Source organism: Pocillopora damicornis, chromosome 6 (assembly GCF_964200805.1).
Source record: "Pocillopora damicornis chromosome 6, jaPocDami1.2, whole genome shotgun sequence".
NCBI classification, from domain to species: domain Eukaryota; kingdom Metazoa; phylum Cnidaria; class Anthozoa; order Scleractinia; family Pocilloporidae; genus Pocillopora; species Pocillopora damicornis.
Window position 1 is genome coordinate 5,991,202 of NC_142675.1, and position 15,761 is coordinate 6,006,962.

Below are 15,761 nucleotides of genomic sequence, written 5' to 3' on the forward strand. Positions count from 1 at the left end.
ATCCTCTCCCTCTCATAGGAAAACAAGTTATGGTCGAACCTGCGTTAAGCGGTTACCCACGCGGAATGGCAGCATGACCGCTTCACACAGGTTGACTGCTGTGTAGGTTCCACAGAATAGGGGTATTAAGATAAACGATTAAAAAAGAGCCATTTTATGCCACAACTGACCACTTTATGTACAGACACTACCTCCTAAATACAATTGGATTTATTTGGGTGGTTCCGCTTTAATTGACCGTTCAATAAAGGTGGAAGACGGTACAAAAAGGCCGTTGGGACGCAGACTTTTTTTTGTCATATAAAATATAACTTACAAGATTTTTTTTCGTGTAGAGCTCGCTTGGCGGCAGGAAGAGAATCTCTAAAGACTTTGAGACCTAATTAGGAGAATGAAACCTAGTTTAAAGAGAAACTGGGACTGAAAAATATTTGACGTTAAGTAAATGAAGAAACGAAGAAATGCAAGGTTTAAAGTGACTATGAATGCTCGGACTTTAATCCGTCATGAGTTATTAACTTAATTCCAATCAACTTAACTCCAATCTATGCTTTGAATGAAAATTTCAAGGTTTTCTTTCATTTTTCTTTCATTTTTTTTATTTATTTATTTGTGTTTTTTTAGGGGGCTCGAGTTTCGCTGGATGGAAAATTGCTCTAACAGTGGTCGGTCTTCTGTTGTTTTTGATGGGAACAATAGGAATCTTTTGCATTCTCAAGAAAAAGAGGATACCGGCAAAACTACAGTTATGCAGGCTGTGCCGGAGATGCAGATACATAGTAAAACCGTAACGAACCGTTTTACTTCTATTTTCCAACTTTTTCGGAAAAGTGTGACATGCATTTTTTTACCCGTCTATATTAAGTAATCTGTTCATTAGCTCTCGTCAAGAGATTTTGAACTATTTGTATTCTCTGTCCTTGTCTTACATTATCCATTTTCACTAAGGAAAATACAAATAATGTGCGAATTAGGTGTAAATATGAATGGATAATTGGGCTTAGTGGACTGCAATTTCTATTGGTAACTGAACTGAGTGGAGTGCAGTTTGGTCTGAAATCATCGGTGTGATTTCATAAACTCACAGTGCGAGTTTGATTGAAATCACAAGAATGATTTCATATCAAAATTACAAGACACGAAGTTTAATTACCACTCTATTACATCCATTTTGAAATAGCAAAATTCAGCGAGGCAATACAAGGTATTTTCATTCTGTTCAAATATTTTATTGATCCAGTATATTGAGCCGGTTTATAAAAAGTTGCAAAAGGTGTCATTTTCTCGCGATTTGATTGATTTTTTTGAACAGGCCTTGAAATTTGATTGATCGTCATGTTTTAGTAAAGCTGGGGAAAAAATGCCATTAAGAGCATAAAATGATGTAATTTGATTGAAAAAAAATTACACTGGAGACAGCCAAACAGATTGCAAGGATCACAAGTGATTTGAAAATGGATGCAATAAAGGCTGCAATTGGGCGAGGAGTTTCAAATTGGACAAGCGCATAGCGCAAGGCTAATTAGAAATCAAGAGCACGATTAACCCTAATTTGAGCGAGAAACAGATGAAATCGAACTGATAGGACTTGAAAAAGCCATATTAGGGAGTGTTAGGAACCACTAAGAGAACATCAGTTTATAATCTCTTGGAACACATCAAATTCGAGCATATTAATGTTGCTGCCACGCGATGTAAGGAACACAGAGTCTCTGGGGGTATTTAAACGTAAGATCAATGACATTCTTTAAGTCTAACGCACGGCACTCACGGAAAACAGCTTTTAGTGTTATATTATATAGTTTGAATTTTAAATATTCTAGCGTATGTCATATGTATTTTTTAGGCTGATGAATTGACCGTGTTTAAATAAAAATAAAATGAAATAAAATGAAATGAAATGAAATGCCACCCGTTACCCGTTGCAGTGTTCGATTACTTGGACTGTTGGTATTTTGTACTCCAAAAAAAACTTGTTTAACAAGTTGAGTACGCTACGTTTGAAAATATAGCAAAGGAAAATGGAAAGTGGATTGTACCATTTTTAGTGAAGAGATCCCGAGATAACGTCAACCAAGGGGAAATAAAACAAGTCAGCGTCTAAAAAAGTAGACTGGTGGAGTTTTTCTTTTTTCTTTTTTCTTTTTTCTTTTTTCTTTTCTCTTTTTTCTTTTTTCTTTTTTCTTTTTTCTTTTTTCTTTTTCCTTTTTTCTTTTTTCTTTTTTCTTTTTTCTTTTTTCTTTTTTCTTTTTTCTTTCTTTCTTTCTTTCTTTTTTTTTTTTTTTTTTGCTCAAACCTTGCACTCAGCGGTTTGTGGGCCAAGGGTCGGCTTTATTTTCGTTCCGTCAAACATCTCACTTACCTGTCAGTCTTTTAATCATAACATCATTATCTTTCGAAGCATTCATCAGTCATAGATGGTGGAAAGCAAAAGCAATGATATGTTAGACGATCGCAAATACTACGACATTCAAGGGTACTACTCCTGATCACCCCATAAATATCGCGTCTGTCCGTGAAAATTAAAAGCAACTTAGGGCGGAAGGGGATAAAAACCCAGGAGAAACTGAAGAACAATTCTGTCAACTGTTTTGCTCTCGAGTTCGACCTCATTTCAAGGACAGGAAATGGGTCTAATTAGGGATCGAGGCTCAAGATTTAAAAATATCGCTGTTCACAGTAGCTGAGAGTAAGCCACCGACAAATTTTTTCGTATACCGACTGTTTCGTTGTTTTTTTTTGGTTTATTTACCAATTCTTTCGACAAACTTCGTTCCTTTTCCTTTGCAGTGGTCCACTAGGCTAGTCACGCAACGAGCTCATCGATTCGTGACAAGCGAAAAAGACGGCTACGAAAGAAATTAGCAAATCAAAACAGAGCTCCTGAGTTTATATTTTTGAACATCAATTACCATAACATTGTTACCTTGATATGGGCGGCCGTCACCACCAAAAATACAAGGATGTCAAATAGATCAGCAAATACATAGATGGCTTAAGGATCAGTTGCAGGATAGCATAGCTAATAAAGGAATGGCATGGCCAAATTATAGACAGTCTAGTTTTCCTTAGTGAAACAGAACACCCTAAACATGAATAGTTTAGCCAAATGAGAAACGGTCTAGTAGCCCATGTTGAGTTGGAGCATGAGATTATGAAATGGACTAGCTCAATTACGAATAGCTTAGCACTCATTTGCAATACAGTACTCAAACGGTGTAGCGTTGCGTTAAACGGTTCAGGGTAACGTCGAGTAGTACAGCCTACGCACAAACGGTGTAGCGTTGCGTCAAATGGCTCAGCGTAATGTAGAATGGTACAGCGTACACACATATGGTGTAGCGCTGCGGGAAATGGCTCAGCGTAATGTCGAATGGTACAGCGTACATAAAAACAGTGTAACGTTGTGTGAAATGGCTCAGGGTAATGTCGAATGGTACAGCGTACATACAAACAGTGTAGCGTTGTGTGAAATGGCTCAGGGTAATGTCGAATGGTACAGCGTACATAAAAACAGTGTAACGTTGTGTGAAATGGCTCAGGGTAATGTCGAATGGTACAGCGTACATAAAAACAGTGTAACGTTGTGTGAAATGGCTCAGGGTAATGTCGAATGGCACAGCGTACATACAAACAGTGTAGCGTTGCGTGAAATGGCTTAGCGTAATGTCGAATGGTGCAGCGTACATACAAACAGTGTAGCGTTGCGTGAAGTGGCTTAGCATAATGTCGAATGGTACAGCGTACACACAAATGGTGTAGCGTTGCGTGAAATGGCTCAGCGTAATGTAGAATGGTACAGCGTAGACACAAATAGTGTAGCGTTAGGTCGAATAGCTTTGCAAAACATCAGACGCTCTATCTGAACATTAAATTGCTTAGTATTACTTGAAATATTTCGATGTTGTGGCGAATCGTCGTGGCGTGACGTGAAGGCTATGCCACTCCTTTATTAGCTATGCTATCCTGCAACTGATCCTTAAGCCATCTGTGTATTAGCTGATCTATACGACATCCTTGTATTTTTGGTGGTGACGGCCGCCAAGGCATCTCGCCGAAACCACCAAAAATACAAACCGCAAATGGAACAGCGATCTGCTGGGGGCATGACGTCATCGAATGTGAAGACTGACACGAAACCATTACATGGCGTAGCCGCTGGGGTGTCTCGAATATGTGTCTATTGGGTGTCTCGTGTCTCGAGCTTTCTCGTTCTCAGAGAAACCGTCCTGTCTGGCTTATGAATCAATTTTCCTACGCTATTGCGTATTTTTCTTTTTCCACACCCGTATGCAAAAGTGTCCTTCGCCCGTTAGGAGCGACTTTTCTCTTTCATTTGCGGAAACTTTACCCGCGCCGATGCATTTCATTTTCACTTGATAGTATGTATTCCATACGATTAACTTCTCATAACATTCAGAAATGTACTCTGCTTTTATTGAGTCCTGCAAGAAAGGCATTAACAGAGGCATTTTCTCTAATAATATTTTTGCCACTTACAGAGAGTCCACCCTTACGCGAGCAGGCGGCAGAACCGCGTAACCAGTTCCTCCCATAGAGCACAGAGAGTCCCAGAAAATAGAGGTAACTGATGATCACAGATTTTCCTCTACATACGAAGGGCCTTTTGCAAGACCTGGATAGTTTGTAATTGACCCAATACCGAAAGAGATGTGTTGGCCACGGTCTGGAAAGATAAATTGAATCTCTTGTAAAAGTACAGCAACGAGGCCAAGAAACTAACAATAAATGTAATTTTCACGGAAATTTACGCACAATCTTGCGATTTATAGCTTAGCTCTCTCAAAGTAAGTAGTAGGCACGGATGCGTTTCTCAAAACCCGGAAGACAGATCGGTTCCGAGAGCGACTATTTGAGTCCATTTTCTTTCAAGTGGCGCTGTAGATTTTAGTCCCGTATAAACTAGCCCATCTTCTTAATCAAGTAAGTATTATACTTTCAAGCTTTAATAAACACCAAAGATTGACTGCATGAGAAAATAAATAGCTTTACGTAAGTTATCAGGACTTCTGGAACACTAGTCCCAGGGCCTACAAGCCAGGTATTCTGAGCTTGTTAACTTGAACTTTCCTTGCAGCCGGAAAAAGAACAAAGCAACAGCATCCTATGTTTAAAAACATTTTGAGGAGGTTTTAAAAAGTCTTAGAAATGAAGCAGTATTGATAAATGTTCCTCACCCCTTTTTGTCATTTAGTGGGGCTGACTTTGTGCATTCTATCGTTCACAGTATTTGTTGTCATCTCCAAGTTATTGGAATATCAACTTCCTCACGAGCTAATTCGCGTAAACATTCACATCTTCCTACGGCGGCTGTAGTTTCATAGGTTAATTGGAGTACTGTTGAGAGAAAATGCATATTTAATTCGGTGCGCACTTGTCTGTCACTAGTCCTTCCACTAAGTGTAACCCCAAACATTGCAAATATCTTTAAAATCATGCATAAGTTAATCTGTATGCAGTATTGACCTTCTCTCTGAGGGAAAAATGACTGCTCAACTCCATTAGGATGACTTTTTTGATCTGTTAGAGGATGAAAACAGGATATTAATTAAAAGCAATGTTTACAACTTATTAAAAAAACACTACAATTTTCAACAGAAAAAACCATTACCAGAACTTTTGTTTGTCTCGCTGGGCGTGACCAGCTCACCGTTCCAACCAACCGCGAGAAGCTTTTATTAAAAGAAAATGTCCTTGGAGAGAAAAAGTTGCAGATCCCCACGAATGCATCAAAGGAGCAGGTCAAGGAGGTTTTGTACAAGTGAGTTACATAACTCTCAATCCACTAGCTTGCTTAAGATCTCAAGTTCCTTTTTTTCCTAGTCTTTTAGCTCCAGCCGTTTGTAAACCGACTTCTTTTGTTTATATTTCCAGGGCCTTCCGTCCATTACAAAGTTGTGGCGGATTCGAAATGCTGTTGTGCGCAGACAACTCGCGCACTAGGTTACAAGTGGTAAAGTATGGGTCCTGCAATACCGACGAACTTAGGTGTTTGGGCATGGGCCGAGTTTATATTCGGCCCATACAAGTAGATATAACTTTGGGCGACATAGAGGATGATGATGAACATGCGGAGGAGTGTCTGCTTTGTAGGGAGTCTATCCCATTGCGCGGGATGCGAGCCCATATGGAAACGTGTCGGGTTTGTGTTTTGCTGGTGACGTTTTTTTGACTATTTCTGGGTAGAATATGGAGCCTTCTGCTAATACTTAATTTTTTTTGGAATAATTTTTTTGTAGGGTGAAACAAGGCCTACAGAAACATCCGACGATGATCTGCCGCCAGCATTTGGAGAGAGGGGGTAAGTAGAAGTGGTCACCGCACTCGCATGGTGGTTATCGTTTCCACGCTTTTAGAAAGTACTAAAAGTTGTTTTCGGTATTTCACGTAGTTAGAAGTTCCTTTTTGTACGCATTGTTTAGCCTTAATTTCTTAAAAAAAAAAAAGTGACTTTATACTTTATATTAATATTTAACATGGGGCATTGTGCTTAGCCTGAAGGTGGTCTTTATACACCAATATAATCAATATTTCAGAGAGGAAGAACGAGTTAACCCAGCAGAACTGCCCAATCAGCCTCTAAGTGGCACTGAGCAGAACTCACTGGAACTGCCAGAACAGCCTCCTCGTGGTACTGATCAGGCTTCAATAAGTCATGACGAAGCAGCCGCCAATGAAGAGTGAGTTTCTTAGCCATGTTAAAATTACCGATTATTTAGGTGGCGCTGAAAAGTTTCTCAAGTGCGTCTAAGGGAATGAAACGCCAATCCTGTATCGTTATCTATGCACTAACCGTGTGTACATCCATTCTACTCTGCTGTTGCCGTCATACACTAATTGACAGTTGATTGTAACATCATGAACATTACATGAAAACTTCTACCATTCCGCTAAAAGCCCCCTCAAATAGTTATTCCTCGCTATCTACCTAGGGAACCTGTCCCGTACGAGGAGCATATGAGAAATGCTTTAGAGGAAACATTAACAGCTATGTAAGTACAAATTGATAGAATTATGCTTGGTACATTCTGCTTGACTGTCTTTTGCGTACCCTACAGTGTAGTTGGTGTTAGTGTGTATGAACTTTTGCTGTGATATCGTTTTAAGGGAAGGAAGGGGGAAATTAGGCGTCCGTCCAATGATATAATGTGCTAAGCACAACCTTTTATGTGCAGAGATCCGTTAGTTGATTTTACTACTTTGACTTTGGCACTCAACTATTAGTGTAAGAAGCTAGATACAATCGGGCCGACTGCTCGTTAGTAGACCGGTTTAATGCAGTAGTTACCGGCATACTTTTGGGAATTATTCAAATTTCACGGGCGTTACGCCTCTTTGATCATTTCAAATTTATTTCAGGGCTACTTGTGACGAGCCTGTTACAGTCTTAGGGGAGTTCAAGCGAAGGTTACAGCGAGGGCGAATGCTTGACCTTCGAAACGACTCTGAACTGTGTGAGGGAAAGACCACGGAGATATTTGTCTCTCGTTACCGCCTCTTCGATGATGCTATGGAAGAGATATTGAGGGATGATCCGCCAGCGATTGATTTCAGTGTACATTTAGAGGTGATCTTCACCGGTGAGGGCGCTCAAGACTGTGGTGGTCCAAGGCGGGAATTTTTGGGCATGGTGATGCGCGATATACGTGACAAGCTCTTCAAGGAAGAAGGAGGAGGCTACGTCATTTTTGAGAAAAAAGAAGCACTAGATAGGAAACATTATTATGGAGCTGGCCTCTTTTTTGGTAAATATGCAAAGCCTACTGAGAGACCTGTCTCATTTTCACTTGAGCACACAAGAATTTCAATTTACCTTTTTATTGCAGGTTTCAGTTTGTTGCAAGGTGGTCCTTTGCCTACTTTCCTTGCTAAAGACCAGCTTCAGCGAATCTTCAAAAAAGATGATTTGACTAATCTGGGGGAAGCAGAAACCCAATTTCGGGTAGGACTCGAGAGATTCGGACTCGTTGAGGTAAGATTTCACAGTGACCGGTGGTAACTGATGGTCTAGTCTTCACCCTTTACTTAGGCAAGAAAACCAAATTTAATTATGACTACAGTGGAACCTTACAATACCGACTCTCGCCAAATACGAACAGTTTCTCTTCAAGCGCTTCCAACGAAAAACCCCACACATTTCTTTTACAGGTGATAGGCAGTTGTTTAATCCCCTTAGGATCTCTGCAGTCTGGGAGCAGGTCTAAAAATGGCTGAAGAAGAATAGGGACTGTATGTAGGATGCCCTCTCTTCTCTTTGATCCTCTCTTACTCACACAAGAGATTTGTATTCCCTTGATCTCTAACAATTTTACATAGATTCAATACTTTCCGAGGAAATGAATCTTGCTTTTCTCTTAATCTGTTAGCTCCTTCATGGGAAACCGAGTCTTTCATTCCTCTTCCGAAAGACAGCAGTGCTGCCTATGACATACCCCAAACTGGTGAAACTGCTGGACCCCATGTTTTCCGACGAGGCCAGCAATCAAAGGCAGCGGGAAGAGCGAACATACAGACTCTTCCTGAATTACTTGAAAGAGGTGTCAGGTAACTGTCGTTCTCTTTTCTCTAGTCTAAGAAACATCAGCGCTGGCTAGACAGTTGTAACTTTGCTTTATGCCAATCGAAATTTTCCATAGAGCGCGTAAAAAAGAACTGGGATTCAGGGCTTCATGAGTGCACTGCTAATTTTTGTGTTTTTCTCTTTTCAGCTGGAAGGAGGGTAGATGGCAATATATCTCTCCATAGCATTTTAAAGTTCGTCACTGGATGCGAGAACGAGCCTGTTCTGGGTTTCCAAATGAAGCCCTCTATTTGTTTTGATACGAATATGCCATCTTGCCTTCCTATTGGCAACACTTGTATTAGCAGGCTGACTTTGCCGATAGGTGAGAATGTATCAATGACCAAGGAAGAAGTGTTCTCTTTCTTTGACTACGCTTTCGCAAATGATTACTTTGGCCGTCTCTGAGTGAAACTACTGATTTCTGATTGATTCTCTTTGACAAGGTGTTTTTTAATTTATAAGTTGAATTTAGTTTACAGCAGCATTGTTGAGGCGAAAATTCGTATTCATTACACAAGCTTTAAAAGTCTAGTTAAAAAAAGAGCGCTAGTTTAGGCTGTACACCAAAGGGTCATTTGGTGCAACTCATACAAGCAATATTGTGTATATGTTTGTGTTTGCCCTTTATTGGATTCTGATTATGATGAAGATTTTAATAGCGTGGAAATGGGCCTGAGATGAACGAAATGAAAATACATTGAAAAGAACAAAGTTTATGTGTTAATGTTACCAAATACTCATCCAAACAAAAGTAAAGCGAAGGACGTTTATTGCGCAATTATTTAAAGTCGTTACGTTTTCACTTACTATACTGTTTAAACGTCCCAATCGATACATTTTGGAAATAAAATGTTATCATTTATTTTATCTGTGTGCTGTCTATTCATAGTCAGACGTTACAACCTCTCACTATTTCAGCACCAGTTCCACTCAGCTTAGGTTGGGGTTATCGCAAGCTGACATCGCAGATTACGATAGGATACATTATGAGTGATGCCAAGTGTACTCATTTTCCCGGTGTAGTCGAAATAAACAAAAAACAACACATTGTCCAACGAAATAGAAAAGTAAGATGATAGGATGGGGGGGGGGGGAGATACTTTAACGTAAGTGGCGTACACTGGTGCATTAAAGAAAATGTTAAAACCTAGGTTTTCAGACGATTCATCGTTTCCAGTGCATGCAGATATGGTGTAATGTCCCATGGATCTTCGCCTTGGACTTCTGACATGCTTGCCTCAAAAATCGTAAACGACTCAACATCTAACGGACACCGTGTCGGTGGGACGACAACCTTATTCTGTAGTGCATCATCTGTGCCGTCTTGAAAGTAAGCCGTAGGATCCACACCGTATCCCTCCAAGTCCCTCTGAAATATAGTTGAAAGGAGATTCAAATACCGCAAAACATTGGTTATAACTGCCTTCAATTAACTTTGCAAGCAAGGAATCTTGGCATCGTTTCGATAGTGATCTATATTTAAATTGAAGGGGTGGTTAATTAAAACTCAATATTTAGTAGAGGCCACTTGAGATTGTTCACCCGTGTGGCTTTAATGCTTGGGGAACTGTGTCTGTCATATGCATTATTGCGTTTACCTGACTAAGGTTTTGAAAGTATTCTGATGCCACAATACCACTTTCTTCCGCAATTTCCTGCATCCCTAATATGAACAGTTGTAAAGGACTATTGTTTCTTGCAGTACGTATTTTGTGGTTATTCCAGGATAGCACAAATTTTGAAAGAGCCTCGTTGATTATTGGGAGATAAGTGAAGTGAAGGCAAAATAGATGCCCTTCGTTATCCGGATCGAGCTGACCGCATGCTTCGAGAGAAAGGAAAAGGTCGTAAAATGAGGATAGGACTAACTGGTACACATCGCGCCAGAGTCTTTCTATACGCGAGTTGTGCACGCTTCGTCCGGTGATGTAACTCCCTCTTCCGGGCCCTCTTGCTGTATGGTTCAACATGTAGTGTGCCACGTCTCTGTTTTCAACTCCCATGTCGCCCCTGACTCGTGATGGCAATCCCCATTCAGACACCGCACCCTCAAAGAGACGCAAGACTGTGACAGACGTGTTATTCGTATCGCACTTAAGATAAACGACGGAGCGACTGTAACCGTCAATGCAGCCGTGAACCACGAATCGCCATCTAAGAAGAGAAGGAATAGAATGGTAAACCGAAAGTATATGAAGGGGGGGGGGGGGGGAGGTTACTCCTAAAACAAATGGTGCAAAGTTATTGAGACCTGAATTACAGCAACAATTATGTAATCAAAATAGTGAGATAAGTGACAGCTACCGTATCAGTTTGTGATTCCCGTCCATATGCCAGAGGGCCAGTGGGGAACGTACGTTATACACTCGTCTACGGATGGCATTCATAGACCTTAGCCTCCTGCCAATGGGATCGACTCTCTTTATGGCACTCCTTAGTCTCCACCTCTGCACATGTACACCTTGCGAAACAAGGTAACCCTCGATTATTTTGCAACCTGTCAACAAAAATAAGGGTTTTAATTTCAAGCACCCTGTGACACAGTAGTGAAGTTAATGCCACTTGTCGTGCTTTCTTGAATTCTCTGTTTAGAGGATACAAAGTGTGTTTCTGATATGCAAAATTTTGTGTAAACACTAAGGCGGGCTTAAAAGTTCTTGCCTGTAAGTTGATTACGTTTTGAATCAATATACTGGAAGAGAACAGCATACGGGATTTTCAGAAACGGTCTCGAGTGTACGTCTATACTAAAATAAGCATGTTTGCGCTTGCCAAGTGTGATAATGTCTACGTTTCTTGAGGTGTTCAAGCAATAACGCGTATCGGCCGAAAAGGTTTAATTAATTTATGCAATCTGAAAGAAATAAAGGCAAACGAGAAATTTTCCCAATTCAGATGTTTATCATGTCTAGTTCCAGAGGAATAAATTGTTGCGTCATTATGTACTGGTTCTCAAACTATTTTTACCAAGCTAAGGGCAAAAAAATCTTTATTTTTTGACTTAACATGACCGGCCACAGCCTCAAAATTTTTATGAAGACTTACTTACCCGATCTAGGGAAATTTGTCATGATACGCTGGATTAAAGAATCCAGAAAATCGTCCTCTATGTCACTGTAGCGGGACTTGTTCGTCAACTCGTACTCGGCCATACGGTTTTCAATAGTTCGCTTGCTAACCCCAAGCATTAGAGCCATGTCTTTATACGTGAAGTTGTTCTCTAACAAAGAGATAACTTGTGTTCATAAAAGAAAACACAGTCCTTTGAGAGTAGATAGTTTACACTGAAAATTGAATGAAACCTTCAAAAGGTGAACTCACTAAAGATGTTATGAATAACCAAAAAACGTGGTTTGGCGAAACCTATCAACTCGAAAAAAAAAGCACCCACTTCATATGGGGCATATATGGATAATTTCAAATGTGTCTACCTTATTTTCATTTCAAATTTTCAACCTCAAAATGGTAAAAGCACTTTTTCCTCCTTACCTCTGAAAAATAGCAGCTGCTTCTCGGAAATCGCAAACTTAGGTCTTCCTCGGCGACCTGCCTCACTCACTGCTGGTGCTTCATACCCACGACAAGGCTCTTGTTGATGCAAGTTTACGTTCAGGTGTGTACGAGCTTGATTGATTAAGTCAACCGCATCTAAAGGAATGTCCCCATTGATCAACGCTGCCTCGTAAAGAACCTCCAGTCTTAAAACAGTATTCTCTGAATCACCTCCACGATTTCCGCCTTCTTGTATATATTCAGTTATTTCATTTAGGGAATCTGATAAATGCTGACGAAAGTCCATGACTCTTAACAGTACTGAAGGACAACAAACAAAGATACCTGTGAAGAAAAAAAATTCATAAGATGGTGACGAGCCACTTATAAAGCAAGCACTAATTTTTTTTTCTTCTTTGCTTTTTCATCATCTGGAAGTTTTCTTTGCTTAGCCCTAAAGGCAAGAAGAGAAACGTTACAAGTCACGCAACTCTAGTCAATATATCTAGTGTGTATTGAACTCAGTCTGTAGCAATAATAATAAAAATAATAATAATAATAATAATAATCACAAAAATTAATAGTTGAGGTACAGAAATGTAAAAATAAATAAAAATATAAATAAATATGTCTACCGAAACAAACGACGAAACAGCAAGATGTCCTGTCAATTGTCTGAATTATGCAATAGTTTTTATTCAGCAAGTTGCGACTGTAACAGATCGAACGGTAAAACTCGACCTAGAGTTGTAGAATTACGTACAACTACGTGCATTACGATGTCCGCACTAGCCTTCCTTAATACGTGATGACTACGGAATGGGAAAGAGCACTGGGAAGATAAGTATGTATGCGCGCAAAACCAACTCAGAAAAAATATTACCCTGACAAACACTATTTTTGGAACGCGAAAAAAACCCCTTAACTGTTTCCGGTCCAGACATGTAATCTACGTTTGATCGACAAAATAAAAATGGAACTTACTTTTACTATCACTGCACCCAGGAAAAAAATTAATAAACAAAGCAATATAATGTACACCTCTTTAAAATAATAAATATAAACAGTCTTCTATGAGCTTACTGTTATCGTCCGGCACACCAGTTAAAGCATTCCGATATCACTTTGATCGAAAAATGTCAAAACAGATCAAGGATACCAGTTTACTTACCATGGCGTCCAGGGCACACACAATATTCAACTTCTCACGTACTCCTCCAGTGTTCAAAGAGCCGTTGAATTTGGACTCTCATTGAAAAGTAAGCGTGAGTCACAGAAAGAAAAGGGAGTTCGACAATTGACATTTAATGCACGTCATAACACTTCTTAATACTATAAACACATTCAGGCCCACCAACACGTGCAAACTGTGGTAAACCGGGAGGCCGGTAAACCGTGGTAGAATCCAGTCTCGCTATTTTAATTAACACTATCATGAACAAAAACGAATAAATGCAATATCGGCGGGGAAAAAAAAGAGGAGAAACTTATCGTATTGGCTCTGCTTTACGGCAAAGCGAAGTGAAGACTATTCCATACAGCGGCTACGATGACCAGAGCCCTAAAGCTACCCAACTCCTCCGAAGGAAAAGAACGAGAACTAAATCGAGTTTATTCAGCACTTGAGTCTAATGGTTATCCATCGATTTTCATTAAAAACATCCAGACCAAAAAAACCCGACGCTCAACAGTGTTGTCCCCGGAGGAACTTGTTGGCACATTTTTCAAGATGGTCGAGGCGTCCGAATCACGCAAGTCGTTCGCCTCTCTTCCATCTCTTTGATAATGCATCTATTATTGACAAAGGCAGTTTTAGAACAAGAAAAACACTAGAAGCGTGGCATTTCAAGTTAACTCCCAATGCAGACAACAATTCCTGTCCTTTGCCCGGACAATACAACATTCTTTTTAACAAACATTCTTAGTTATTAGCATTTTTAATTTCCTACTTTGTACTTAACACCTAGTATTTTTAACAAACATTCTTAGTTATTAGCATTTTTAATTTCCTACTTTGTACTTCACACCTAGTATTTCTTACCTTTTTATCATTTTACCCGTTGAAGGCTGTAGCGCAAACAGCCAAAAGCTCGTATTTTTAAAAGTTTTAGCCAGAGATCGTTTTTTAAATTTTACAATTCCATCAAATGTTTTCATGGTAAAAAATACCACCCTCTTTTATGTCTGAAGGTTTTCTTACTAATTTTATGGCAGACCTGCCTCATCATGGAGGGTATGTATGTGCTCAAAACCAACTCGGAAAAAAGGTTCCTTTGGCACACACTACACGTTTGATTGAAGAATGTCAAAACAGATGAAGGATATCAGTTTCCTTACCATGGCGTCCAGGGCACACACAAAATCCAACTTCTCACGTACTCCTGCAATGTTCAAAGAGCCGTTGAGGTTAAACTCCCTTTGAAAAGTAAGCGCGAGTCAGAAAAGAAGAGAATTGAGAGCTCGGCAATCGACATGTAATGCATATCATAACACTACTTAATACTATTAAAATTCAGGCTCACCAACACGTGCAAACTGTGGTAAACCGGGAGGCCGGTAAACCGTGGTAGGATCCAGTCTCGCTATTTTAATTAACACTACCATGAACGAAAACGAATAAATGCAATATCGGCGGGGGAAAAAAGAAGAGAAACTTACCGAATTGGCTCTGCTTTACGGCAAAGCGAAGTGAAGACTATTCCACAGAGTGACCACACTATGTAATGGTATTTTACGACCCCACAAGCGTGTAGTCGCTTTAACAATTATCGTGTTTAAATAAAGTCTTTGTATTGTATTGTATTGTATTGTTTCGCGCCAGTCTTCGCATTCGATGACGTCATGCCCCCAGCAGATCGCTGTTCCATTTGCGGTTTGTATTTTTGGTGGTTTCGGCGAGATGCCTTGGCGGCCGTCACCACCAAAAATACAAGGATGTCGTATAGATCAGCTAATACACAGATGGCTTAAGGATCAGTTGCAGGATAGCATAGCTAATAAAGGAGTGGCATAGCCTTCACGTCACGCCACGACGATTCGCCACAACATCGAAATATTTCAAGTAATACTAAGCAATTTAATGTTCAGATAGAGCGTCTGATGTTTTGCAAAGCTATTCGACCTAACGCTACACTATTTGTGTCTACGCTGTACCATTCTACATTACGCTGAGCCATTTCACGCAACGCTACACCATTTGTGTGTACGCTGTACCATTCGACATTATGCTAAGCCACTTCACGCAACGCTACACTGTTTGTATGTACGCTGCACCATTCGACATTACGCTAAGCCATTTCACGCAACGCTACACTGTTTGTATGTACGCTGCACCATTCGACATTACGCTAAGCCATTTCACGCAACGCTACACTGTTTGTATGTACGCTGTACCATTCGACATTACCCTGAGCCATTTCACACAACGTTACGCTGTTTTTATGTACGCTGTACCATTCGACATTACGCTGAGCCATTTCCCGCAGCGCTACACCATATGTGTGTACGCTGTACCATTCTACATTACGCTGAGCCATTTGACGCAACGCTACACCGTTTGTGTGTAGGCTGTACTACTCGACGTTACCCTGAACCGTTTAACGCAACGCTACACCGTTTGAGTACTGTATTGCAAATGAGTGCTAAGCTATTCGTAATTGAGCTAGTCCATTTCACAATCTCATGT

General features: G+C 40.1%; 3 protein-coding genes and 2 long non-coding RNA genes across 8 annotated transcripts in view; 2 read left to right on the plus strand and 3 right to left on the minus strand.

Annotated features, from left to right (window-relative positions):
• The window catches only part of LOC113676586 (neural cell adhesion molecule 2), a 43,913-nt gene that overhangs the window by 3,896 nt on the left and 24,256 nt on the right, over positions 1–15,761 (plus strand). The window contains exon 7 of one of the 3 annotated variants that reach the window (XM_027193264.2): positions 625–1,906. The exons of the other annotated variants lie outside the window; for them this stretch is intronic. Within the exon in view, the coding sequence (XP_027049065.2) occupies positions 625–791 (167 nt within the window). The 3' untranslated portion in view covers positions 792–1,906. Of the gene's footprint in view, positions 1–624; positions 1,907–15,761 lie in introns of those variants that run through there. 3 annotated transcript variants of the gene reach the window in all.
• On the plus strand, positions 4,532–9,451 carry LOC113670137 (uncharacterized). The gene is made up of 10 exons (XM_089210458.1): positions 4,532–4,584; positions 5,620–5,782; positions 5,896–6,163; positions 6,261–6,322; positions 6,558–6,701; positions 6,954–7,013; positions 7,381–7,766; positions 7,848–7,993; positions 8,388–8,565; positions 8,730–9,451. The coding sequence occupies exons 3-10, from the start codon at positions 5,933–5,935 to the stop codon at positions 8,987–8,989; spliced, it is 1,467 nt and encodes a 488-aa protein (XP_089066584.1). The 5' UTR covers positions 4,532–4,584; positions 5,620–5,782; positions 5,896–5,932; the 3' UTR covers positions 8,990–9,451.
• On the minus strand, positions 5,220–5,711 carry LOC113670876 (uncharacterized). Its single transcript, XR_016187935.1, has 3 exons — positions 5,633–5,711; positions 5,488–5,541; positions 5,220–5,358 (listed from the first exon to the last, which is right to left on the minus strand). It is a non-coding gene; the product is annotated as an uncharacterized LOC113670876 (long non-coding RNA).
• LOC149043642 (uncharacterized) lies at positions 9,337–13,385 on the minus strand. Of its 2 annotated transcripts, XM_089210460.1 has the most exons (6): positions 13,248–13,385; positions 12,074–12,421; positions 11,634–11,804; positions 10,889–11,081; positions 10,183–10,738; positions 9,337–9,953 (listed from the first exon to the last, which is right to left on the minus strand). In XM_089210460.1, exons 2-6 carry the CDS (start codon positions 12,381–12,383, stop codon positions 9,732–9,734), a joined length of 1,452 nt encoding a protein of 483 aa, XP_089066586.1. In that variant the 5' UTR covers positions 12,384–12,421; positions 13,248–13,385; the 3' UTR covers positions 9,337–9,731. The 2 variants fall into 2 exon arrangements, with proteins under 2 accessions (XP_089066586.1, XP_089066585.1); XM_089210459.1 differs by lacking the exon at positions 13,248–13,385 and having other exon boundaries at positions 12,074–12,524.
• On the minus strand, positions 13,538–14,875 carry LOC149043643 (uncharacterized). The gene is made up of 3 exons (XR_016187933.1): positions 14,735–14,875; positions 14,414–14,457; positions 13,538–13,654 (listed from the first exon to the last, which is right to left on the minus strand). It is a non-coding gene; the product is annotated as an uncharacterized LOC149043643 (long non-coding RNA).